Here is a 26,683-nt window from a genome sequence, read left to right on the forward strand (position 1 = left end):
AAGGTAACCACTAAACAAATAATCAAAACAAAATCACATACTTATGATAAACAAAGAGAAAAGTAGAAGAGTCATAAGACAGAACAACCAAACTGAATTGGCAGTCCAAAACAAAGGGGACAATAAACAAAGGAAATGCAAAAGAACCAGAAAATAAGTGACAAAACAGCAACATTAAGCCCTCATATATCAATAATTACCCTAAATGTAAATGGATTGAACTCTCCAATCAAAAGATACAGAGTGGCAGGATGGATTAAAAAGCAAGACCCAACAATATGCTGCCTCCAGGAAACACATCTCAGCTCTAAAGACAAGCACAGGCTCAGAGTGAAAGGATGGAAGACAATACTCCAAGCTAATGGCAAACAAAAGGAAGCAGGTGTTCCCATACTCATATCAGACAAAGTAGACTTCAAGATAAAAACAGGTTAAGAGAGACAATGAAAAAAGGGACACTCCACCAAGAAGACGTATCACTTATAAATATATATGCACCCAACATACGAGCACCAATGTACATAATGCAACTATTAACAAACCTAAAATGAGACATTAACAAAACACAGTAATAGTAGGGGATATTAATACCCCACTTACATCAAGGGATAGATCATCCAGACAAAAAGTCAATAAAGAAATAGTAGACTTAAATGGAAAACTGGACGAGATGGACCTAGTAGACATATACATAGCACTCCATCCAAAAACAGCTGACTACACATTCTTCTCAAGCACGCATGGAACATTCTCAAGGATAGACCATATGCTGGGAAACAAAGCAAGCCTCAATAAACTTAAGAAGATTGAAATCATAACAAGCATCTTTTCAGACCATAATGCTATGAAACTGGAAATGAACCATGAAAAAAAAACTGGGAAAGTGACAAAAATGTGGAGATTAAACAACATGCTACTGAACAACCAATGGATCATTGATGAAATTAAAGGAGGAATCAAAAACTATCTGGAAACAAACAAAAATGAAAATAAGCCATACCAAACCATATGGGATGCAGCAAAAGCAGTCCTGAGAGGGAAACTCACAGAGATACAAGCCCCCCCTTAACAAACAAGAAAAAGCCCAAATAAGCAACCTTAAATTACACCTAACAGAACTAGAAAAAGAAGAACAAACAAAGCCCAAAGTCAGCAGAAGGAGAGAAATAATAAAAATCAGAGCAGAAATAAATGAAATTGAAACCCAAAAAACAGTAGAAAGGATTAACAAAACAAAGAGTTGGTTCTTTGAGAAGATAAACAAAATCGACAAACCCTTAGCCAGGCTTACTAAGAAAAAAAGAGAAAAGGCTCAAGTAAATAAAATTAGAAATGAACGAGGAGGGCCGGCCCTGTGGCTTGGTGGTTAAGTGCGCGCGCTGCGATGCTGGTGGCCTGGGTTCGGATCCCGGGTGCGCATCGAGGCACCACTTCTCCGTTCATCCTGAGGCCGAGTCCCACATACAGCAACTAGAAGGATGTGCAGCTATGACATACAACTATCCACTGGGGCTTTGGGGGGAAAAAATAAAATAAATAAAATCTTTAAAAAAAAAAAAAAAAAAAAAGAAATGAAAGAGGAGAAATTACAATGGATACCATGGAAATACAGAGGATTATAAGAGAATACTATGAGAAATTATATGCCAACAAATTGGACAATCTAGAAGAAATGGATAAATTCTTAGACTCATACAACCTCCCAAAACTGAACCAAGAAGAAATGGAGAATCTGAATAGAGCAATCGCAAGTAAAGAGATTGAAATAGTAATCAAAAACCTCCCAAAAAATAAAAGTCCAGGACCAGATGGCTTCTCCAGTGAATTTTACCAAACATTCAAAGAAGATTTAATACCCACCTTTCTCAAACTATTCCAAAACATAGAGGAAGATGGAACACTTCCTAAATCATTCTAAGAGGCCAACATCACCCTGATACCAAAGCCAGACAAAGATAATACAAAGAAGGAAAATTACAGGCCAATATCACTGATGAACATAGATGCAAAAATCCTCAACAAAATATTGGCAAACCGAATACAGCAATACATTAAAAAGATCATACACCATGATCAAGTGGGATTTATACCAGGGACACAGGGATGGTTCAACATCCGCAAATCAACGTGATACATCACACCAACAAAACAAAGAATAAAAACCACATGGTCATCTCAATAGATGCAGAGAAGGCATTTGACAAGATACAACATCCACTTATGATAAAAACTCTCAACAAAATGGGAATAGAAGGAAAGTACCTCAACATAATAAAGGCTATTTATGACAAACCCACAGCCAACATCATACTCAACGGGGAAAGACTGAACTACTCAGCCATAAAAAAAGACAAAATCGTCCCATTTGCAACAACATGGATGGGCCTGGAGGGTATTATGTTAAGTGAAGTAAGCCACAAAGAGAAAAGACAAACACTGTATGATCTCACTCATATGTGGAATATAAACCAACACATGGACAGAGAAAACTGTATTGTGGTTACCAGGGGCAATGGGGGTGGGGGGTGAGCACAAGGGGTGAAGGGAGACATATATATGGTGATGGACAAACAAAAACGTACAACCCAAAATTTCACAATGTTAAAAACTATTAAAACATCAATAAAAAAAAAATGGGCAGAGGATATGAACAGACATTTTACCAAGGAAGATAAACAGATGGTCAATAGGCACATGAAAAGATGTTCAACATCACTAACCATCAGGAAAATGCAAATCAAAACTACACTAAGATATCACCTTACACCTGTTAGAATGGCTACAATCACCAAGACAAAAAATAAAACATGTTGGAGAGATTGTGGAGAAAAGGAAACCCTCATTCATTGCTGGTGGAAATGCAAACTGGTACAGCCTCTATGGAAAACAGTGTGGAGATTCTTCAAAAAATTAAAAATAGAAATACCATATGATCCAGATATCCCACTACTGGGTATTTATCCAAAGAACCTGAAATCAACAATCCAAACAGGCTTATGCACCCCTATGTTCACTGCAGCGTTATTCACTACAGCCGAGAAGTGGAAGCAACCTAAGCGTCCCTCAACTGATGATTGGATAAAGAAGATGTGGCATATATATATATATATATATATATATATACACACACACACACACACAATGGAATACTACTCAGCCATAACAAAAGACAAAACCATCCCATTTGCAGCAACATGGATGGACCTGGAGGGTATTATGTTAAGCGAAACAAGTCAGACAGAGAAAGACAAAGACTTCACTTTCACTCATATGTGGAAGATAGACTAACACACGGACAGACAGAACAGTTTGGGCATTATCAGAGGGAAGGGGGTTGGGGGGTGGGCACGAGGGGTGAAGGGACGCATTTATATGACAAACAATAATGTACAACTAAAGCTTCACCATGTTATAAACTATTATGACATTAATTTTAAAAATCATTTTAAAAAGTATTTATTTTATATTTTAAGGCAGCCAGAGTAGGCCTAACTTTAGATACCACTAAAATGACCAAGAAATTCCTCTAGTTTAAAATGATCCAAAAATTCCTCCAGTTTCAAATAAAAATTGTTTTCACAGGATATCCCTCCTTCTCCTCCTCCTCCTTCTCAGCAAACTCCATGCATTGGAGGCACACATTCCTGGAAGAAGCTACCTGCCTTAATTCATTTCATCTAATCTTAAGCAAAGGCAAATCTCAGAGAACTTCCAAATAGAGGGAACCAAAACAAAAAAAGAAGCCAGAAATAGCAGGAAAGTGACCAAGTACAATTATTGGCTGAACATGATGCTGAAAAGCCACTCCCTTTCAGTTACATATACCTACTAAGTCTATCGCTCCATTAAGAGTCCTGGTAGTGTCCCTGCCCGGATTTTACAAGATTCAGGACACTTGCAAACCTAGAATTGAAATCCACTGCTAGAAGTGAATTTAAAGAAAGAAATGTGGCTCTTAAATAATAAAATGTATCCAAATTTAACCCAACATATTTACAAGAATTCTAAAAGTAATACACCTTGGAATAAAACGGTAAGAAATGAAGCACTAGCATATATATTAAGTGATCCTTCTAATAGCTATAAGGAAAAAGAAAAACAGGTACTATGATCTTCAATTTATAGATAAAGCAACTGAGATTTAAGGAGATGAAGTGATTTGTCTACATTTACAAAACTAATTAAGCGACATAGCCAAGACTAAACCCCAGGAGTTATCTGACTCATAACTCAAGTCTCTTTATATGCAATCACAATGAGCTTTCATAAAGCAGCCAAAGGGCTTCACAAAAATCTCAGCAGACAACTTACTAAGTAGAGCATTTTTACAAAACAAAATCTGAAAATGACAGTAACAGAAAGAATTACCATGTGTTTCATACATTTTAAAAATGCATATGATGTGTATATAAAGTGTACTTAATAAATAAATATGAATACTGTTGTGTCCTCCTCCTTAATCATATCTCATATGTTTCTGTAAGGAAAAGTTTCAAAGCCACTGTTTTATCATAGCCCTATTTCCTTAGTGTTTCCAAAATTTGACTTCTTAGCAAAATCATGGTGGGTATGGGTGCAAGTGCATAAAAATACAGGTTCTTGGGCCCTAGCATGGAGATTCTAATTCAAATAAGTTCAGAATCTGCATTTTGACAAGCATTCTAGATGATTCTGATTAGCCAAACTTGCAGCACTGCCCCAACAGAATTCTTAGAGAAAAAGCAAGCCAAGAAAATATAAGCAATTAAAAGCCGGGGACAAAGATTATTCTGCAACCTCCCCTAGCCCTGAAGCCAGAATAGAACAAACAAGTGAAAGAAAGTCCTATTCCAACCCAGAACCCAAACTCAGCTGATACCCTTGCCCCACCTTGTCAGAAAAGTTGGCCTCTCCCTAGTACCATGTTACGAGACAGTTATAGATGCCAAGAGTTTCAATTTTAACATTCTCAAAAGGCTTGAGTCTACTAAAACTTAGTAAATCCCAAAACACAAGTATAAGACAGTGATGGGTATTTAAGTGGCAGCTTTCCCCAAATGCTAGGCAAAAACTGAGACAGAGAAGAGGATTTGGGGTTGGGAGGAAGTGGGGAGAGGGGAGGATCTGATCTAGCAAGAGAAGGTGGCTGGCCCCCTGGCTTCCCTGGCCCAGAGTGGAGTCCACAGAAAAACACACTCATGAATGGGGTTCCTCCAAGTGATGCTGAGAACAGTCCCTAGGAGGGATTCTTAAGCAGAAGATCATAGTCATAATTGTAATAATCATCTACTTACAAGCTGCCTCTTCTTGGAAGGCTCAACTCCTTCTGAAAAACAAAACAAAAACACAAGTTAGAGAGAAATTAGGACCAATCTGAGTCCTACAGGTCTGCACTGTATGTCCCAGGAGATCTATAGCATTATCTTAATAATGGCAAAGACTAAATATTTCTAAATGATAACCTTTTCCTTTGTCTCTTAAATTTTAGTGAAATAAAGACCGTCAGGTTAACTATCACACCTCTTTATTCTTCCTTCCCAAAAGGAATGTCTCACAGAATATGTGCAGCATTTTTCCCACTAGATGGAACCATCTCACTAGTGCAGATTCCAGGCACCCACCCGGCCAGCCATTAACTGCTAATGAATTGTAAAGGATTCATATCACTAAGGTCAAAGATATGAAAGGAATGAAATGAAAAAAATTTTTTAATTAGAAAATATTTTAAACAAATAAAGAGATATAGAAAAAAAGGTAACAAAGAGATGACTATACACACCACTGGCATGAGAAATAACCTTTATAATAACAGTTGGGTCTCTATGACTTGCTTTCCAAATTTTTCAAGTCCTATCGCCCACTAATCCCTACTTAACAATTACTCTTAACTTTTTGTTTATCTTTTCTACGTTTTTACATTTTATTACATATATATTCATAAATAATTATTAGTATTGTTTTATATGTTTTTAAATTATATGTTTAAAATAGTGTATGTATTCATCCGTTGACATCAATCAACATTATAACTGGGAGATTCACCCATGGGGATGTATTTCACTTTAGTTCATTAGTCTATAGTACAGCAGTCTAGTCTATAAATTTATTTTATAATTTATTTATAATATTTATTTAACCATTCTCCAGTAAATAGAAACAATTTTCTTTCCATGTTTTTCTTCTCCATCAAACAAATGCTCCTCTATACATGCTTGTACTTGTTTCCTTATGCACATGTACAAAAGGTTTCTTGGAAAGATACACTTAGATGTAGAACTGCTGAGTTATAAAGTATCAGAAATTGCTCCTAAAATGATTGTACCAATTTACCCTCCCCCTCCAATACTTCCTAAGAGTTCTCCTTCCCAGACCTGTCTCTCAAACTCCTGACACTTATAACCAATTACCTACTCGACCTCTCAAATCCAACATGTCCCAAACTGAATTCATTCTTTCCACCAACACTGACTCCATCTACAGCCTTTCCCATCTCAGATGATGGTAATTCTAGTCTTCCGGTTGTTCAGACCAAAACCCTGGATGTCTGGACTCCTCTTTCTTTCACATACGCCACATCCCATCCACCAAGAATTTTTAATGGGTCTTAACTTTAAAAAACATCCAGAATACAACCATTTTTCATTATCTCCACACACATATGCTTACAATCTGTTAAACAAAAACCTTGGATTTAGTCCTTTTTTTGTGTTTTTTTTTTTTTAATTTTTTGTTTATTGCAGTAACATTGGTTTATAACATTGTAAAAATTTCAGGTGTACATCATTGTACTTCTATTTCTGTGTAGTCCTTTTTTTTGGTGAGGAAGATTGGCCCTGAGCTAACATCTGTGCCAATCTTCCTCTATTTTGTATGTGGGTCACCACCACAGCATGGCTTGATGAGCAGTGTGTAGGTCCATGCCCAGGATCCGAACCGAGAACCCCAGGCCGCCAAAGCAGAGTGCACAAACTTAACCACTACACCACCAGGCCGGCCCCTCTTTTTTTTCCTAATGCATCTCAAAGCAGACTGCAAACATCAGTATATACTTCAGCATGTATATTATTAACCAGAATTCAGTAATTGTTTATACTTCTTTCATGTCAGGTTTTGGGGTTTTTTTTAGGTAAATTTACAAATACTGAACTGCACAAATCTTAGGTGTGCCAACCAGTAAGTTTGATAAATGCATACACTCAGGTAACCCAAATCCCTATCAAAATATAGAACATGTCCATCAATGCAGAAAGTACCATCATGTCCTTTCTTGATAAATCCCCAACAAAAAGCTATTTCCTCACCCCAAGCAAATATATTCTCATTATTTCATCACAAATTAGTTTTGCCTGCTCCAGAACTTCATATGAATGTAACTACAGTCATGAGTCACTTAATGATGGGGATACACTCTGAAAAATGCATCGTTAGGCGAGATCATCCTTGTGCAAACATCACAGAGTGTACTTACACAAACCTAGATGGTATAGCCTACTACACACCTAGGCTATATGGTACTAATCTTACGGGACCACCATCGTATATGTGACCAAAACACCGTTACACGGTGCATGACTTAATGCAAGTATGAACCCTTTTATATAAGGCTTCTTTCACTCAGCATAGCATTTTAGAAAATCATCCATGTTGTTGCATATAACAGTAGCAATATCCAATCATATGAATATACTGCAGTTTATTTATCCTTTTTCCTACTAATGGACATTTGGATTATTTCCAGTTTTAAGATATTAACATTCCTGTACGAGTCTTTTAATAGGTCTATGTTTCATTTGTTTTGAGTAAATACCTAAGATTGGTACTGCAGGGTTATAGGATAGGTGTATGTCTAGTTTTATAAGAAACTACCAGATCTTTTTCTAAAGTGATTATACCATTTTATACCCCCATTAACAATGTATGAGTGTTTCAATTGCTCCACATTCTAGCTAAGTCACTAATAATATAAGAATTGCTCTGCATTCATGCCAAGAATTCCAACTGCTCTACATTCATGCCAATATATGACATCAGTATTTTAAATTTTAACCATTCCAGTGTGTAGTGGTATCTCATTGTGGTTTTAATTTGCATTTTCCTGATGGCTAATGATGTTGAGCATCTTTTCACGTGCTTATTAGCCATAAGTATATATTCTTTCATGAAGTATCTTAAAATATTTTTCCCCTTTTACAACTGGGCTATTTATCTTTTTATTATTGAGGTGTAAGAGTTCTTCATATATTCTAGATGTAAGTCCTTTGCTAGATATGTTTCATTAATATTTTCTCCCAGTCTCTGGCTCGCCTACTGAAGTTATTAGCAGTGTCTTTTTTTTTTTTTTTTGAGGAAGATTGGCCCTGAGCTAACATCTGTTGCCAATCTTCCTCTTTTTCTTTTTTCTGCCCAAAGCCCCAGTACATAGTTGTATATCCTAGTTGTAGGTCAGTCTAGTTCTTCTATGTGGGACACCCCTCAGCATGGATTAATGAGCGGTGAGTAGGTCCACGCCCAGGATCCAAACCAGCGAACCCCGGGCCACTGAAGCAGAATGCACGAACTTAACTGCTACACCACCAGGCTAGCCCAGTAGTGTCTTTTGATGAGCAAGTTTTTCACTTTGATGAAGGTCAATTTGTCGATATTTTTTTTATGGTTAATGCTTTCAGTATCTTGTCTAAGAAAATTTTCCCATGCCAAAGACACAACAATACTTTCCTATATTTTATTTCTAGATGCTTTATGGTTTTAGCCTTATTTTTAGATCTATGATCCATTTTGAATTAATTTGGGGGTAATACGTGAGATAGGGTTAAGGTTCATTTTTTCCGTATGGATATCCATTTATTCCAGTACCATTTATTGAAAACACTATCTTTTCCCCAACAGATTGTTTTGACACCTTTGTTGAAAATAAAATTATAACAGAATGGGCTATTTCTGGGTTCTCTACTGCACTCTGCTGATTTATTTTTCCACCCTATGCCAGCACCACACTTTCTCGATTCCATAGCTTTATATTAAGTACTCAAGTCAGATCATGTAGTCCTTTAATTTTGTTCTTCTTTTCAAGATTGCTTTGAATATTCTAGATTCTTTGTATTTCCATATAATTTTAGAATCAGATAATTAATTTCTACCAAAAAGCCTGCTGGGATTACAGACCAATTTGGAAAGAAGTGATATCTTAATATTGAGTCTTCTAATCCATGAACATAGTATTTCTCCACTTACTTAGATCTACTTTAATTAATCTAAGCAACGCTTTATAGTTTTTAGCAAAAAGATCTTATACTTGTTTTGTTAAGCCTATCCCTAAGTAGATATTTTAGAAGCTATTGTAAATAAAATTTTTATTTCATTTTCTAATTGCTTGCTTCTAGTATAGGAACGCAACCAATTTTTATATTGACTGTGTATTCTACAAGTTTGCTAAATTCATTATTAGTTGTAATGACTGTTTTGTAAATTCCTTAGGATCCTTCTATATAAACAATCATGTTCTCTATGAATAGAGAATTTTACTTCTTTCCACTTTCTAGGATTGTCTGTGGTAGACATCCTTGCCTGTTTCTCATCTGCTCCTAGTGGAAAGAGATCAGTATTTTACCACTAAATATGACGTTAGTTGTAGGTTTTTCAGAGACAATTTTTATAAAATTGATAAAGTTCCCTCCTAGTCCTAATTTGTTTAGAGTTTTTATCATGAATGGGTATTGATTTTGTCAAGTAATTTCTCTGCCTGTACTGACATGATCATACGGTTTTTCTCTTCCATTTTGTTAATGTGGTGAATTACAGTGACTGTCTAATATTAGCCTAATCTTGCATTTCTGGGTTAAACTCAACTTTGTCAAATACACTGTTAGATTATCTTTGCTAATATTTTATTAATGATTTTTGTACCTATGTTTATAAGGGATAATGGTCTCCAGTTTTCTTTTATCATAATGCCTTTGTCAGATTTTGGTATCACAATTATGCTGATCTCCTAAAACTGGCTGGGAAGTGTTCCTGCCTCTTCTATTTTCTGAAACAGCTGGTATAAGATGAGCGTTATTTCTTCCTTAAATATTATGTAGTTTTCACTAATAAAATCATCTAGGTTTAGAGGCTTTTATTTAGGATTTTTGCCTCCATGTTAATAAGATTGGCCTATGAAGGCCTTTCTCTTCTCAAATTGTCCTTGTCAGTTTTGGCATCATGGTTATACTATCCTCATAAAAATGTGCTAGGGGAGTGTGTCCTATTTTTCTATTTTCTGAAACAATCTATATAAAACTGGGAATACCGTTCTTTTAACCTAGATGACAGTTCTGACCTCTTGAATAGTTTAAATAGGTAACAAGAGGTGGATTATACTTTGGGGCAATAACAGCAAACAAAAATTCTATAAAATGGATATGTGCCCCTCTCTGAATCCCTTTTAGACAGGAAAATGCATCCATGGAAATCCATCCCTTCTGTCTTCCTTACCCACTCCCTGCACTTACACAAAAGCCTGTACTTGGAAGACGGATGCCCAGGGCTCCAAATCAGTACATTCTGTGCCAAACTATCTGGTACCACAAAGACAAGTCTAAGGCAAAGTGGAACCAGAAGTGGCTTCCAATCAGATAAAGGTAGTGCAAGGAACAACGATTTCCCGATCCTCCCTTTCCCAGGGAATAGTTATAGCATGTTGAGGAGGTAAGCTGCACAATCAGGAACTTTGGCTGAGGTAAGAGCACAAGGTAAGTTAGGCAAATAACTATAAATTCTCTGACTCATCACTTTCTCTTAGAAACTAGAATGGTAATATCTGACAATACCTTACATCAGGTGAAGCCCGTCCCATTCAGCCTTCTCTGATCTACTAGTTATCTCTTGACTCTCCATATTCTTCACAATTTTCTGATTAGCATTCTGAACACATTCAAGTCTATCCCACCTTGAGATAAGAAAAAAAAATTTCTCTTAATTACTACACGCCCATCTTCAACCACTGCCTTATCAATTCTTTTTCCCTTCACAGCCACACTTCTTGAATGAGGTTGTCTACATTCACTGTCTCCAATCTCTCACTTCCTATTCACTCTTCAACACACTGCAAATATCCCCAGACCTTACCACCGCATTCACACCATTCTTGTTGGGTTACCGGTGGTGTCCATGTAAAGAACGTCCACCGCATTTTCAGTCCACCATTTCTTGTTTGGCTTGACTGCTCAGCAGCATTTGACAGTATCATTCACTCTTCTTTTCCATGAAACCATATTCTCCTGTTTTTCCTCTTACCTCTGAAAACACTACTTAAACACCTTTACAGGCTCTTCCTTCATCATCTTAGACACTTAAATGTTGATTGTCCTTAAAGTTCTGCCTGGAAACTCTCCTCTCTACATATATTTTACAAATGACTCCCATATTTGTATCTCCATCCCAGATCTCTCTCCTGAGCTCTATAGTTTTATATACAACTACCTTATCCTTAATGTGTCTAAAAACTCAACTTATCTTTGTACTCAATCTTGCTCCTCCTGTTTTCCATTTCAGTGATGGCACCACCAAACCCAGAGTCATTCTTGATTCTTCACTTTTTCTCACCCTACACATCCAATTATTCACCAAGCCTTGCCAATTCTACCTCCAAAATATCTATCTTTAGTCTGTCAATTTCACTTTATCTCTACTGCCACGTCCCCTAGTCCAAGCCAGCATCATCCTATAACATCCTCCTAATTGATCTCTCTTTAATTTAGTTTTGCTCCCCTTGATCTTAAGGTTATATCAATGTAAATATCATGTAATTAGTATCTGTTTTCTAGGTGACACTATGTGAGTTTTACAAAACAAATACTGCAGTCAAAAAGATCTTTGTAAAATGTAGAACTGATTGGGTCATGTCTCTTCTTAAAATTCTTCAACAGATAAAGTCAAAATCCTTTCTGTAGCCTACAGGGCATGACCTGGCTGCTACGGCCTACCTCTTTAGCATCATTTGCACAATTCTCCACTCTTTTTTTTTTTTCTGTGAGGAAGATTAGCCCTGAGCTAACATCCGATGCCAATTCTACTCTTTTGGCTGAGGAAGATTGGTCCTGGGCTAACATCCGTGCCCATCTTCCTCTACTTTATATGGGACGTCGCCACAGCATGGCCGGACAAGCGGTACATTGGTGCGCGCCCAGGCTCCGAACCCAGGCCACCAGTAGCAGAGCGCACGCACTTAACCGCTAAGCCATGGGGCCGGCCCTATGTCTTTTTATACATTCTTGGACCTTAGCTTAAACCTCACTTCCTCTAAGAAGATTTCCCTACACATAGTTTCCCCAGCCTATGTAGATAGTTGTATGTCATAGCTGCACATCCCAAAGCCCCAGTAGATAGTTGTATGTCATAGCTGCACATCCTTCCAGTTGCTGTACGTGGGACGCGGCCTCAGCCTGGCCGGAGAAGCGGTGAGTCAGTGCACGCCCAGACCCAAACCCGGGCCGCCAGCAGCGGAAATCGCGCACTTAACTGCCAAGCCATGGTGGCCCTATATCTTTTTATACATTCTTGGACCTTAGCTTAAACCTCACTTCCTCTAAGAAGATTTCCCTACACATAGTTTCCCCAGCCTACCTCTATGTAATTCCAACTCTTTACTGTAATTAGTTGCTTAACTGTCTGTTTTCTGGGAATGACTGCTGGCTCTGGAGGAGCAGAGATCAGTCTTGCTCGCAACAACATTCCTAGCACCCAGCACAATACCTGGCCTGGTAGGTACCAAACAAATATTTGATGAATAAATCAATGAATCAATGAAATAAGTAAATGGTACTTACTATTAGCATTATCGTCATTATACGGTTCACAATAGGGTCCTGCTCATTTGGAGTTACATTATGAAAACTGTTAACTGCAATTAGGTCAGCAAAAGAGGCTTTACAGGAGACAGGACATACTCTGTTATCAGTTATATTATTTACTGACAGTCTTCTGGCTGGTCAAAAAGAATGCTTTCAGGAGAGAAAAACATTACCTACGAAGGAAATCTATTTTAATGCCTTTTACTAACTGGCTTTAAAAGAACCATTATCCCCAAAACCAAGCATCTCCTCAGCTCTGGCAGCAAATAAATCTGCTGGGATGCACAAAAACCTCCCTTTCCCATGTAGCAAATGTACCATTACTACTGCTCTGGGCATTACGGTGTTTTAGCTCCTCTTATTCACACTTGAGTGTGAGTCTATCTTGAGGTCAGGAGCCAAGGGGAAAATCAGTGGATATGCAGCTATGGTGCTCATACAAAAGAAACTCTAATGTATTTCACTCTTCTTGTTCCATTTGTTTGTTCCACTAAATTCACATCATCACCCTGAGAACAGGTTCCAATGATAGAGTACTTACATTATACAATAATATTAAGAAACATGAGGCCGGCCCCATGGCTTAGTGGTTAAGTGCGCGTGCTCCGCTGCTGGCGGCCCGGGGTTCAGATCCCCGGCGCGCACCGACATACTGCTTCTCCGGCCATGCTGAGGCTGCGTCCCACATGCAGCAACTAGAAGGATGTGCAGCTATGACATACAACTATCTACTGGGGCTTTGGGGGAAGAAAATAAAATAAATAAAATTAAAAAAAGAAAAAGAAACATGGGAAAGAGCACAAAATTTGAAGTTCAGAAAACTAGGTTCATGTTATGGCTCTATAACATATAACTTGTGTGGCCTAGGATTTCACATACCTCTAAGGTTTAGATATAGTGATTGGAAAGGTCAAATAAAATAATGTATATGAAAGTATTTTATTCTACAAAGTGTGACACAAATGACAGATGTGTTGTTCTCATGTGAGTTTGAAGAATAGTAAAGACAGCTTCATAACACTAACAGGATATTTCTACGTGCTATATGTAACTCAGGGTTCTGAGTCAGAAAAATATTTTAAACACAGATCTACTACTTACTTTGCTCATAAAATCTTGGTTAGTCATTAAACCTCTCTAAATCTCATTCTTCTTATCTGCACACCCTTAAGATAAAAATACCTACTTTGCCTATCTCGTAAAACTTATTCCAAGGCTAGAATAAGAAATATATTTAAAAGCTTAAGCTTTTCATATGAAAAGATGCTCTACATCCTATGTCATCAGGGAAATGCAAACTAAAATAATAATGAGATACTACCACACACCTATAAGAATGGCCAAAATCTGAAACACTGACAATGCCAAATGCTGGCGAGGATGTGGAGCAACAAGAATTCTCATTTGTTGCTGGCTGGGAGTGCAAAATGCTACAGCCACTTTGGAAGACAGTTTGGCGGTTTCTTACAAAACTAAATATACTCTTACCATAGGATCCAGCAATTGTGCTCCCTGGTATTTACCCAAAGGAGTTGAAAATTTACGTCCACACAAAAACCTGCACATAGATGTTTACAGCACCTCTATTCATAACTGCCAAAGTTGGAAGCAACCAAGACGTCCTTCAGTAGGTGAATGGATAAACTGTGGTATATCCAGGTAATGGAATATTATTCAGCACTAAAAAGAAATGAGCTATCAAGCCATGAAAAGACATGGAGGAAAGTTAAATGCATATTACTAAGTGAAAGAAGCCAATCTGAAAAGCAATTATATTGTATGATTCCAACTATATGACATTCTAGAAAAGGCAAAACTATGGACACAGTAAAAAGATCAGTGGTTGCCAAGGGTGGGGGCAGGGGGAGATGAACAGGCCGAGCACTGAGGATTTTTAGGGCAGTGAAAATAGTCTGTATGATATTATAATGATGGATATATGTCATTATACATTTGTCTGAACCCACAAATATATAACACCAAGAATGAAACCTAAAGTAAACTATGGATTTTGGGTGATTATGATGTATTCATCTTTGGTAAAAAAAAAAAAAATGCAGGCCGGTCCCGTGGCTTAGCAGTTAAGTGCACGCTCTCCACTACTGCCGGCCCGGTTCGGATCCCGGGCGCACCCCAACGCACCACTTATCTGGCCATGCTGAGGCCGCGTCCCACATACAGCAACTAGAAGGATGTGCCACTATGACACACAACTATCTACTGGGGCTTTGGTGGGGGGAAAAGGAGGAGCATCGGCAATAGATGTTAGCTCAGAGCCGGTATTCCTCAGCAAAAAGAGGAGGATTAACACGGATGTTAGTTCAGGGCTGATCTTCCTCACACACACAAAAAAAATGCACCATTCTGGTGAGTGATGCTGTTAAAGGGGGAGGCTATGCATATGTTGGGGCAGAGGGTATATGGGAAATCTCTGTACCTTCCTCTCAATTTTGTTGTAAACCTAAAACTGCTTTAAAAAAAACAAAATCTTTTAAAAAAAACTGTTCCCATCAAAAGCTTAAAGTTTGAGTTTGGATTATCATTAGTAATAAGGAGTTGCATTTTTCTAATCTGACCTACCTGCAGCAAGGTTCTAAAGCTACTGGATGAGGTGCGATTCTCCAAAAACTACCTCTGCCTCAAAACACAGGAATATATTGTCTAGAGCCTCTAAAATTTTCTTATCATCATTCTGGATCCCTCAAACTGACATACTTTGATACTGTCTGCCAAAGATGATATTTCCCTCTTTTCTTGAACTATATTCCAAAGTTGCAAAGAAAGCTGTATATACTAAATTCTAGAGAAATAACCACTCACTCCCTTTCACTCATCCACAAAGCAAACTTCTCAAGGTATTACATACAAAATGAGATGGTGTCGTTCACATGGGGAATCACTGTCTATATGCATTACTCACAATGATTAAACTCATAAAATATTTCCAAAGAAAGAACAAAGGCCAAGTGTCCAAAGGCAGTAACCACTACCCCCACAAGTAAATATGCAAGCCAAGAGTCACAAGGCTGGTGTTTGTCCTTTATATCAACAGTCACCAGCATGGAGATGACTGTGGGTCAAAGCTATCTCTGCCTGAGGCAGCTTCCTGCCTGATACTCCTTCACACTTTCTATGTGAATTCTCACTCATATTTATTTATTTATTCATTCATTCATTCATTCATTCCTCTTTCACTGTAGTAGCACTCTTCCCAGAGAAGGAAATCAACAGACTCCAAGAAACATAACTCAACCTTCCACTCCACTGGAAGTGGATAGAGGGTTGGGTTTTGGAGACAACTTCTCAGTTAACATGTAATATCAAGAGGGGAGAAAAAAGGCATTCTCCTCCACTGAAAGACTAGATATCTCTTTATAGAACTTGTAATTAAAGCCATATAGTGTGACTAATATAAATAACACAGTTTGGAGTGAGGGTAGGAATGGGAATAACATTCTAGCACCCATTCAGAATCCACTGCTGATGACTATACTATCCTGTACTTCAGTGTCCCACTGGATGAAAGAAGACAAATGATTTTTAACTACTTAATGAAGTACAATATAAATACAGAAAAGTAACACATAAGCATACAACTCACATTTTCACAAACTGAACACACCAGTGTATCTAACAGCCAGATTTTTTAAAAAAGAATATTACTATCAACCCAGAAGCATGCTCATGTCCTCTCCTCCAGTCACTACGTACATTCCCGAAGAAAATCATCATCCTGATTTCTAACTTTATAGATCAATTTTGCAGTTTTGGGGTTTTCTTTAAATGGAATATACAATATATATACTTTTGTATTTAGCACTTGTGTATACGTCTAATTCAAATCTCAGAAGGCAAAAAGTAAATGAAGAAGTTACAATATTTGAAGAGATAATGGCTAAGAAATTTCCAAAACTGATAATAGAAACGAATACAAGTATATAGAAAGCATAATGTTCCCCATGTAGGATTAATTTTTTAAAAATCCAGACCAGGTAAACAATAGCAATACTGAAAAACACCAAAGACAAAAAATCTTAAGAGCCAGAGAATAAAATCCATAACCTTCAAGGGAATGACAATTAGAGCAGCAATATATTTCTCCATAGAATGATGGAAACCAAAAGATAAGCTGAATCCTAATATGTACAAGCATAAGCAAAAATGACTACTAACATAAAATTGTGCACCCATACAAACTATCTTTCAAAGTCAAAGGCAAAATAAAGATATTTAAATAAATACAAACATTTACTACTAACATACCTATACTAAAGGAATGTCTAAATGATGTATTTTTGGAAGACAAACGATCACAGGACAAAAGTGTAAGACCCAAAAAGGAATACTGAGCAAGAAAACTGGTAAACATACATAAATCTCAAGTACTGACTGCATAAAATAACAATAATAGAAATATCTAACTCGTGGAATTGTTTTAAAAAGAAAGAACGGGGCCGGCCCCGTGGCTTAGTGGTTAAGTGCGCGCTGTCTGCTGCTGGCAGCCCGGGTTCGGATCCCGGGCGCGCACCGATGTACCGCTTCTCCGGCCATGCTGAGGCCGTGTCCCACATACAGCAACTAGAAGGATGTGCAGCTATGACATACAACTGTCTACTGCGGCTTTGGGGAAAAAATAAAATAAATAAAAAGAAAGAACTAAAATACTGGACAAAAATAGCATGTAAGTTTGAAAGAAGTGATGAGAGGGAAGGAATCCTTGTGTTGTTCAGGAGAGAGTTAAAAATCTGAATTTGTTCTAACTCATCAGTAGAGTTAGAAAAATCAAATAACAAACCAAACCAAAAAGCTCCATCGATATTTTTAAATGATAAAAAAAAAGTAGTAGTTAGGCATGGAAATGCAGGACATGGAATACAAGAAATAATATGGCAGAAACAAGTTCAAATATATCAGTAATCTTAATAAATGTAAATAGACAAATTTATCAGTATAGACAGGGGAAAAAAACTCTACTGCAAGCCACTTGCAAAAGATACATCAAAAGCAAAATGACATGGAAAGGCTGAAATAAAGGGATAGTTGGCTTTAGAAAAACTAACAAAACAAACAAACTTCTACTATTGATCATGAAAAAAAAGTATAATCACCCAACATCAGAAATACAAAGAGGAATACGAGAACAGATTCAGCAGAGATTTTTAAAAAGAGCAAACAAATAACTTAAACAAATTTTTCTCAACAAACTAACAGACAAAACGGACAAACTCCTATAAATATATACCTCACCAAAACCACTTTAAGAAGAAATAGGAAGCTTAGATTTTTTTTGTGTGTGAGGAAAATCAGCCCTGAGCTAACATCCATGCCAATCCTTCTCTTTTTGCTGAGGAAGACTGGCCCTGAGCTAACATCCGTGCCCATCTTCCTCCACTTTATACGGAACACTGCCACCGCATGGCCTGACAAGCGGTGCGTCAGTGCACGCCTGGGATCCAAACCCAGGCCGCCAGCAGCAGAGCGCACACACTTAACCGCTACGCCAGGGGGCCGGCCCCAAAGTTTAGATTAAATCCATGACCATTTTCATATATCATGCCCAAGTTGGATTTAGCCCCAAAATTTAAGAGTGGTTATACAGTATAAAATTCATAAATGTTATACACCTCAAATAAATTAATGGAGAAAGAACACCATAATCTCAAACGATACAGAAAGGAAACACATCAAACAGGTACCAACTTATTAAAAGAAAAGTAAAGAATCAAGGGAAATGTCTTTTAGACATTAGGAAAAGGAAAGGGGGAGAGCTAAAAAAGGTAAAGGTCTTTAGATTGAGACATAAATGTTACAAACTCAAATACTTTCATGGGCCAGTAAGGTAATATAATGTATTTCATCAAACCTGAAAAACTAATAATTTGCAAGAGATGCCATTATTTTACCTACGAGTAAGAAAATTTTTTAAAAAGCATAACAAAAATAACTGCTGTCAAAGTTTATAACACACCACAACTTCAGAGCTGTTAAAAAGTAAAAAGATGTGAGCCTTAGAAATGATGAAATACAGTAAATGTATAAAGCAGCAAAATACAAAATAAGAAAGGATTGGCAGGAACTATACTGGTCAATTTTTCTTTAAATCTCCAAAGGTGACCAAATAAAACACATCTACAGAAAGTGGTTCACAGACCTCCAATTTGTGATCCTGATTTATACAGGAAAACACAAGAATTTAATTCAGAGGTGATAAGGGGAAGGAATTTCAGATTACTATGAGACTTCTAAATCAAACAACTCCATCTACAAAACACATACTGCTTAAGGAAAATGTGCTGTTAAAAAAAAGTCCAGGAAGTAGAGGAACTCTAAAGAGCTGAGGCTGGCCTGGTTATCCTTGTCTGCAAAGATAAGAATTTGAAGATGAGGTGCTACATGGGGATGATGACCAGGAGGTTAATAGGTAGAGAGGGGGGAGAAAGACACTCAGGAATGGGACAATGCCAAAGAAGACAAATGAATACGGAAAGAAAGAAACCCAAAAAGGGCAAAAATCTGGTGTGGCTGCAACACAGAACAGGAATATATAGGATAGGGCAGAGAGAAAAAGAGTAGGTACACGAATAAGATAAATCATTCAATTTTCAAATCCATCTAATTTACTGACATGATGAAAATATTTAGTGGTACTAAGGGCTGGTGAGAGGTACAAAATGCAATTTTTCTTTACTTTTATCAAACTTCCCACAAAAAAGAATAACAAAATTTGGAACATAAGAAGGAAATCATCAGGTTACATTTTTACCCACGTCATCATCTTTTTAAAAATGAAATAACTTTTAAGAAGAAATGGAATGTTTGAAATCTAGCTGGTTCTCGAAGATTTTGTTTTTAAGGACTAAAATGTAAACTGAATTACATTTTGTATGATGATCATAATTTATTAGGATAGTCATAATTTTCAAAATAAAAAGAATCCCAACAAAGCTTTGTCAACAACAACGCTTCCAGGCATGCCTTATGTTGTCACATGTTCTCCAAAATAATTAAGTACCCCTGAACAATGGCACTTAACGTACTCTCATGTTTGAACATCAAAGGGAGAAAAAGGGGATAGAAACATTACATGGTTTTCACCTGAGGGCAATAATTTTAACAACACAAAAAATATTCTCAGTTCAGAACCTGGGAAACTGGGGTCTCTATTCAATGAAGACTGCGTCTGCCTTATGGGCAAATACTTACTTAATGTGGAAATGATGGCAATAGAGAGTTGATAATAAAAATTTGTTTATGGTGGCTAGTCAGTTGACTTTTCAAAGTTAAAATAAAATCATCTCCCATAAAGTTGATTATGAAATAGGACAAATAATAAAAGAACCTCCTTCTATCCACGAGGAACTTCAACCTCAAATATCTCTCACTGCAAAAGTAGCAGTAAGGCGAGAGCCAACTTTTACCATAAGGAAGACTCAAACTTGAACTGCTTGCTCTTCAAGTGAAACAATGTCAATTCCTAACAGGATGGAGGTTCCTCTAGTTTAAAGGAACGATGCTCACATATAATCTCCCAGACGTCTAAAAGGACCTAGAGATACCGTGGTGTGTGAATGTGCAGGCTGAAACCACTACAGCTCTTTTGCTAATAATTAGGAAGCCAGCTTGAGAACGAGGCCATATACAGAGCAGAGAAGCTGAGCAAAAGACACTAGATTACCCAACTCTGAAACACATCCAACCTCTGAATTTCCATATTTGTGAGTCAATACATTTCTTCAATATTTAAATCACTCAGAATCTAATTTTCTGTTACTTTCAGTTCAGAGTATCCTCACCTATACACCAAGCCCGGCTACTTACAAGTTGTCTGTCCTTGAGGAAGTTACTGAGCTTCACATATCTGAAAAAATGGCCAATCAGAAAATCCCCCACCACTTCCACTACTATCACCTCTCTCTAATCCATTGGATCTTCTTGCCTTTTTGACAACAATAGTCTCATAACTGGTGTTCCTGCTGCAGCCCTTGCCTCTATAGTCTACCCTCAACATGACGGTCGAATACAGAAAGGGAGGCATTGAGAGTTTTTCAAAATTTGACCCTAGTTATATGCCTAGAATGCGGCAGAACTGTAACTTGAACCAATCTTCTATTCCTTCTTTAAAATTATCTGCACTTGAAAATGCAGATAATACCTACTTGTTATCAACATCATGATGATTGAATGAGATGTAATGTGTAGCCTAACAATGTAGGACACAAAACAGGCACACAATAAATGCACTGTTTACTATACTTCCCAGGAAACTTGGCAAAGAAAGTTGGAGGATCAAAGTAGGCTGTATCTTGGCTGATTTTCTGGAAAACTTTTAGGAAGTCTAACCTATTCACCAAAAAGCAGTTAGTGAGGCTCAAATATTCATTTAGATTTTCATGTAATCTGAGGTTACCTAGTAGATACCTGTACAACTTATACTTCAGCTCTTGTGTGTTTATGTACATAACTCTAAAACTAATTTTTAAAGTTTTACATTACAATGTCCCTGTTCAAAGCAAATAGTCTAAACTGCTGCTTTTCAAGCACTACTTCTATTTCAGAATGTTCCAATGCAGTCTTCTGGAGAATAAACTTTAAAGTAATAAAAATTTTTGGCAAACAAAAAAAAAAGGAGGCTGTAGGAAAATACCTTCCAGTGCTAGGTAATCTGGCAATTTGGAACTCCTGCTGAATAGAAACAAAGACTCAAGAGGAAAGGCATCAGTAAACAGGGTAGCAAATACTGGAGACGGACTCAGTCACTAGGGAGAAAATGACTGATTTAATGCAAAACAGGCACAATAATTGAAAATATTCCCCCATTCAACAAATAGGATTCTTTTTCTGAATCCTGGCAACTAAAGAGAAATAAAGATATAAACAGGCAATGCAATTAAATGTGCTTATAGAGCTAGCCATTTTCATTAACAGCTACTTCAACATGCATTACTCTTCATGAAGTCTTCTGAGTGCTTCATAAATACTTCTCAAAACACCTCCAAGAAATCAACTGACAAATCTCACCAAAACAATTGTACTAACAGGAGAAATGAAAATAAAGCATTGACTTTTAAAGCCTGGTTATACTGGACAACTGCTGAAGATTCAGTGGATGCTCCCTGTGGGCTTTAAATGTTCACGATGCCATTAATAAGAAGCACAAATAATAATAAGAACTACAAATATCATAATTTGTTTAAATTTTACCAAGCCTAAACATTTTCTTTCTGAGTACTTTAAAGAAACCAAAATAATGTTAATTCATGATAATTAAAAAGACCCTACGTGCTTTGTACAAAAAAAGTGCTTAACAAACATCAAACAAACAAAATAAAAACAAGAGAAATAGCTACATCTCATGGCAAGACCTTCACAGGTTGATTGATTAGCTCAGTGTGTTTTATACTGAAACCTTCACTATGTCAATCCTTAAAAACATTCAATGATGGACTAAATGAAGCTGGCTTGCTCTTTATTAATAAGACTAAGACGGGAAGATCTAGTTTACAAAGCATGAAAAAATTAATCATCAAATTTAAAAGAACTGTGTTATGTACTCTTTTAGTGCTAAGGGCATTTATTAAGACTCAGTTGAAGGTTGTCTATAAGTCTATTTTCCCCTCGTTGTTATACCTTACTTACCTCTTCATGTGCCAAATTATCCAAGACTTAAGGAAGAGAAGGCTTCCAAAACAGGTGTCGCATATAGGGGCTATATTGTATGCATGTATGCAAAGTAATAATTCAGAAAAGTTCTTAAAACTATGTGTACAGTCAAACATATATTACACATATATGTGACTTAATTAAGGCCAGGGTGGGGTGGGGAAGTGAGACAGGCATGGTGGTCAGGAACAGAATATGTTTACTGTAAAAAATCTGTCTGCAGTAATGTCTGATGTCCAAAAACAGGCTTGCATCCTGCATAGGTCTGATTTAATTGCTCCACTGACTTAATATAATGTAAGTAAGCCCAAGCAGCATTTTTTCTATCGAAATAGAAAGGTCTTAGGCAATTTCTCTAATTATAACTATACATGATGGAATAAAGACAAACTTAGTGACATTCTACCCTGCCTCAAATGATTGAAGCAATCTGCTCAGTACATTTTCAAAAGACACTAAGAGGAAGAAGATCAGTAAAAAGGCTTTCTGTTACTCACCTGTAACCCTCTCCTTTGTAGAAGACTGGTATCATCCATAATAGATATCAGACAGTCAACTACTCGTGCCTAGTTGCATACTGCTGGCTAAGAGGCAAACACCCCGCTCCCCAGGCTGTGCCCAGTAAGCACCGCTCCACTAAACCAGTTCTCTCGGTCCAGCGTGAAGAGACAGTCACTGCCTCACATCAGAGCTACGTCTTTCTTCACAGCGGTACAGACAGATCTCATCTGAATCCCCACCAAAATGGGGAAAATATTTCATATTTGTTTGTCTTTTCCATACGTACCCTTTTGTTTGAAAATATTTGAAGTACCAAGAAAAGGACAAAGGTCCCAGAAAAAAATTCCAATCTTTGATATCCTGACTTCACTGCTTATTAAAAAGGTTTGGCAAACAAAACAAGAGAGTCTCCACCTACAGCTACCAAGCTTCTAAAATCCATGTCACGTTTTCCTTTCCCAAAACAAAACCACTCCACATACATTTTTTAAAAGATAAAAATTCTTCAGAAATATTTTAAAAAACCATATTATTCTGATGCCTGTATTTTAGGCTTAGGCTAATATAAAACCAGTTATTGTTTTGACTAAGTCAGCAAAATTCCTTTCATCCTTTGTATAGACAAAGCAAATGTCAGATTCTTTCGATACTGTCACAGGCTCTTTTGTTTCTTTATCTGTAGATACGCCAGTCTTCACTTCTTGGACAGTCACGAAAGCTTTTCTTCAGGAGCTTAGATCATTGCTAAGGTCAGTTTCCCTGCTCTTTTATGTCCTGGAGGGGCCAGTACATGTGTGGTGAGTTCTGAGCACTGACGAATTCATTCATCTATTCATACTGACAGTACTGTCACAGGATAAGCTCCCCATTCCACCAGATTCTAAAGGGCACAGGATGAAAAAAGTCTGGTTTTACCCAGGCTTTAATAATCTCAGAATCATTTCTTTGGTCACTGGCTGCCATTTTCAAAGCAGGACTTCAGCCAAGTTTATAGATGCTTCCAGTTTCTTAACTTGTAACTTAAAAAATATAGATATTTTTAGAGTTCAAGAATGAACAGGTAGCTCTCATGATATGATTTTGTCACTTAAACACTCCATAAAGCAATGTTTTAAACTTTCCAATTTTATAGTAATTGCCAGAATCCTAGTAAATACAGGGGAAAAGCAAGGCAAGTTGGTGGTTTTTCTAATAAGTTACAAAAAAATTGTTAGCAAAGGCAGTACTATATTTTTAGGAAGAGGATTAAATACATTATCTACCAATTCACAATCATTGTTCTTCAAACTATAGGACATGCTGCAAAAATTATTCACTCTCCAAAGGATTTCAGGAGATAGTTAATCCAAATTTCCTAATTTGACAAATAAAGACATGTATTAAGCACCCTGAATCAGGTTGTTATACTCTCTAAGGAGTAAATATAGCAATAACTAGGGGACAGATTCAGTCTGCACCCAACGAGGAAGAAAAGCTGCCACTCCCAGAATTATGGCAGCTGCACCAACAGTCTGAGGCTTGAAGGAAGGTCTATTTGTAAAATATTTTCCTGGTCTTCTTACAACTGACTCTAGACACAAGAGCTAGCCATACTGTTGAAAACAGCACAGAAAGCAGGATCTATCTTTCCTTTCATTCAGCAAAAAACTTCTAATCCTAAAAACAACCAGTGTGGTCTTTCATTGTGAGAGCTAATAGATCCACATCTCCATGGACTCGTTCCATCTGCTGCTTTACACAACTAACGGCTGAGTTATGTCTATGGGGAAAACAAACACAAGACCTGAACAGAGAGCTGATTTACATAGGGTGTGCTATCCACCATATGAGTGTCTGCAAAGTCACAGGCTTTTAAAGCTATAGAACCTCTCTATCAAAATAGATTTTATTAACTAACTAAAACATATACATCAGCAAAAGGAGGTAGGAGTGAGCCTCTAACCCAGTCAACTCTGTAGAAATATACACAGGGCATTCTGATAAACTGTTCAGACCGGAGATTCAAAATTCAAACTCTTCATTCAGTTACTAGTTCAGGAATCACTTATTACGCCAAGCACTGAGATGGGCATGGGAAAAGATTACCAAGATTAACATTACCCATCAACTAATAATTCTATTCTAGAAGAGTTCAAATCCAACGGGGAAGCCAAATACAAACAAGTAATTATGATACAATGTCAGAAGTTCTACATCAGAGTGTATGACAAAGTGCCAAAGGAGTGTCAAAGAGGGCTCAATTCATTACACTGGGAAAGCTACAATAAGGCTTCTAGTGGAAGTGCCATCTGGTCACCGAAACTAATGTTACAGGAGTATCAGCCCTTGGCCAAGACAGTCTCCCTTTCCTAAAGTGTGCACAGCTTAAAAATCTTGAACCAGGGCCGGCCCTGTGGCTTAGCAGTTAAGTGCGCGCGCTCTGCTGCTGGCGGCCCAGGTTCGGATCCCAGGCGTGCACCGACACACCACTTCTCTGGCCATGCTGAGGCCGCGTCCCACGTAAGCAGCTAGAAGGATGTGCAGCTATGACATACAACTATCTACTGGGGCTTTGGGGGGAAAAATAAATAAATAAATAAATAATTTAAAAAAAAAAATCTTGAACCAGGTCTCACTATCTAAAAAATTAAGTGAAAAACTCCTCCCCTTGGCATTCAAGGTACCCATAACACTGACACAATAGATTTTATCTCCAATACTACCTTACTGTAACCTTAACCCTCCAGTGAGAAAGAACAATGTACCGTTTCCTGAACACATCCCATCCTTCTCATCTCAAATTCTTTGTGGTTAAACAGGAATAAATCATCTACCTTATAAGACTATTGAAAGGAATAATTTAAACAACATTTATCAATGCATCTTAACCTTTTCCAGTATCTCTAACGACAGAGTAGAGTGCACCTTGCCCAGAATTTCCTGCCACACCTGGTTTCTTTAAAGCCTCCTGTTTTGTTCTTAAAATTCATACGAATTTTGCATTCTTCTCTCTAATCTAATAAACTTTTATTTTTTAATATTAAAATCAAATTTATAAATACTGATTAAATTGCAGGAGAAGAGTAAACAGAGAGGTGGGAAGAAAATCAAGACTGCAAATGCTATTAAAGAAGCCAAGAAAAGAGTGTTCTGGGAGGGCTGAACAGTAACAAACACTGCCAAGAGACCCACTGCTAAAGAACGCCATTGAATTTACTGACTTGGAAGTCACTGGTGCCCTCTGTAAGAACGGCTTCAGGGGCAGATGGGTGATAGGAGCAGAAGCCCAACTGCAGCAGGTTGCAGAATGAGTAGGAGATGAGGAAATAAAGATAGTGAATCTAGACAACTCTTCTAGCTTCCAGTTAACTCTTTTCTATCCTTCACAGCCAAATTTCTCAAAAAAAAAAGTTATTCTTGAAAAGGAATGGATGGGATTCAGATCATGAACACAGACAGGAGGAGCAATACTTCTTCCATTATAATAGAAGAAAAAGCAGGTACAGGCAGCAAAATATCTGTAACCTTAGTGGTAAAGAAGTTTCCAAATTATAGCTATTTTCCCCGTGAAATAAGAAGGAAATCCAGAGAGCAAAGAGATTGGAGATTTGAGAGGAGCAAAAAAATTTTGAAAGAGGTAATGTGGAGAAGACGACGATGAGCTAATTAAAGAAAAAGCAGGACTGGCGAGCAATGTTGAGGACTGAGGGGCTGACATTATTCATCATAATTTT

General features: G+C 37.3%; 1 protein-coding gene across 5 annotated transcripts in view; it reads right to left on the minus strand.

Annotated features, from left to right (window-relative positions):
• MAST2 (microtubule associated serine/threonine kinase 2) overlaps positions 1-26,683 on the minus strand; it is a 229,096-nt gene that overhangs the window by 121,496 nt on the left and 80,917 nt on the right. For all 5 annotated transcript variants that reach the window (XM_087446021.1, XM_087446018.1, XM_087446020.1 and 2 more), the window contains exon 4: positions 5,274-5,305. In XM_087446021.1, the coding sequence (XP_087302147.1) occupies positions 5,274-5,305 (32 nt within the window). The remainder of the gene's footprint in view (positions 1-5,273; positions 5,306-26,683) is intronic.

The sequence above is a fragment of the Ceratotherium simum genome, chromosome 22 (assembly GCF_057802395.1).
Source record: "Ceratotherium simum simum isolate JZ-2026a chromosome 22, ASM5780239v1, whole genome shotgun sequence".
Lineage (NCBI taxonomy): Eukaryota > Metazoa > Chordata > Mammalia > Perissodactyla > Rhinocerotidae > Ceratotherium > Ceratotherium simum.